This window comes from Ceratina calcarata, unplaced genomic scaffold (genome assembly GCF_001652005.2).
Source record: "Ceratina calcarata isolate Rehan_Ccalc_2016 unplaced genomic scaffold, ASM165200v1 scaffold987, whole genome shotgun sequence".
In the NCBI taxonomy this organism is placed as follows: domain Eukaryota; kingdom Metazoa; phylum Arthropoda; class Insecta; order Hymenoptera; family Apidae; genus Ceratina; species Ceratina calcarata.
Genome location: NW_017181293.1, coordinates 15,524 through 16,994, shown reverse-complemented (window position 1 = coordinate 16,994; position 1,471 = coordinate 15,524). Strand labels below are relative to the sequence as shown.

General features: G+C 36.3%; 1 protein-coding gene across 1 annotated transcript; it reads left to right on the top strand.

The window, feature by feature from the left end:
- Positions 1-562: 562 nt before the first annotated feature.
- LOC113465181 (uncharacterized) lies at positions 563-1,471 on the top strand. Its single transcript, XM_026819294.1, has 2 exons — positions 563-864; positions 936-1,471. Exons 1-2 carry the CDS (start codon positions 844-846, stop codon positions 1,269-1,271), a joined length of 357 nt encoding a protein of 118 aa, XP_026675095.1. The 5' UTR covers positions 563-843; the 3' UTR covers positions 1,272-1,471.

Below are 1,471 nucleotides of genomic sequence, written 5' to 3'. Positions count from 1 at the left end.
TACCGCGTTACTCTCCCGCTCACTGAAGTATTCGACGGACGTTACCGCGTTACTCTCCCGCTCACTGAAGTATTCGACGGACGTTACCGCGTTACTCTCCCGCTCACTGAAGTATTCGACGGACGTTACCGCGTTACTCTCCCGCTCACTGAAGTACTCGACGGACGTTACTGCGTTACTCTGAGTTACTCGACGGACGTAACCGTGTTACTCTACAATTGTTACTACGTGAATTATTCATCAAGTGTCTTCAATTTAAGTGTTTTCAAACTATTAATTACAAGTTAATCAATTCAGTGGGTGTTATACTTTGGAGAGTCATTATAAATCATATATCATTATATAATTATTAATCCAAATTATTGTAAAACCAACAAAGTGTTAATTATAATAAGTAAACTTTATATTCTTATAAAATATTAAACAACTAATTTAAGTGTTAAAAGGACCATATTAACATATATGTAAAAGTTAAAGTATAATCGTTTATAATCAACATTTATATAATTAAATAATCATTTAACCACATATTATTCATTATCCTTCATAATCTCTTTATTAAATACATTAGTTTCATACTCGTCCTAATTGTTACATTGATAATAAATTCCAATTTATAATTATTTCAAATAATAGAATTATAAACAATTTCAAAGTGTTTTGTCCTATTCTGACAGATTTGTTAGGGGGTTGAACGGTGGAGCAGGCCTGTAGGCGCTCCCCTCAACTAAACGAAGGGCCAGTGTGATTAGAGCAGTCCTGTAGGCGCTCCCGCCGACCTGGAGTTTTCAGAATAGCGGATCCTGAATAGAGCAGTCCTGTAGGCGCTCCGGATCTTTTGAAATGGAAAAGGACACGAACACCGTAAGAGTTGTTTATGGAATAATAGAATAATTTAATAAGAGTAATTTATCTAAATTATATTCAATACGCAGTCAGGACGAGTTAATAAAAGAAGGCCCAATAAAAGAAAACGCAGAGCCGGAAAAAGGGAAAGAGAAAAGAAATTCCGTAATAAAATATTATACGAAATACGAGAACAACTCCGGCTGGCTGAGGAAAACCGAATTTCGAGTCACCCTGAAGGGCCTTGTTACTCTCCGCCGTCGCAAGCATCCACAATAGTGATATCGGATGACGAGGAAACCCCTGAGATACCGACTATAGATACAGATACGGCAGTTAAAATTAATAATCATTACGAATTCCCAACTGAATTACTAGTCAGATATATTCAGGATTATAAAAAGTACATGCAAAACGTAGAATAAATTATACTATTTTTGGGGTGCAATTAAATAGAGGATAATAAATAAAATTGATATTTGTTATAAAATTTATTCAGAATTCCTATTTATAAAGCCCTTTCCAAAAATCCAATTCCAAGCACCTGTCGGGACGTGTAAGCGTCTACCGGGTGTCTCCGAGAATTGGCGAACCCACATTCCTGCCGGACGACCCAATCCTAATA

What these genes read in the sequence shown, in the direction of transcription:
- LOC113465181 (XM_026819294.1), top strand. Translation starts at nt 844, where the DNA reads ATGGAAAAGGACACGAACACC. An exon ending in TGGAAAAGGACACGAACACC is followed by an intron (nt 865 to 935) that starts GTAAGAGTTGTT and finishes TTCAATACGCAG; the next exon opens with TCAGGACGAGTTAATAAAAG.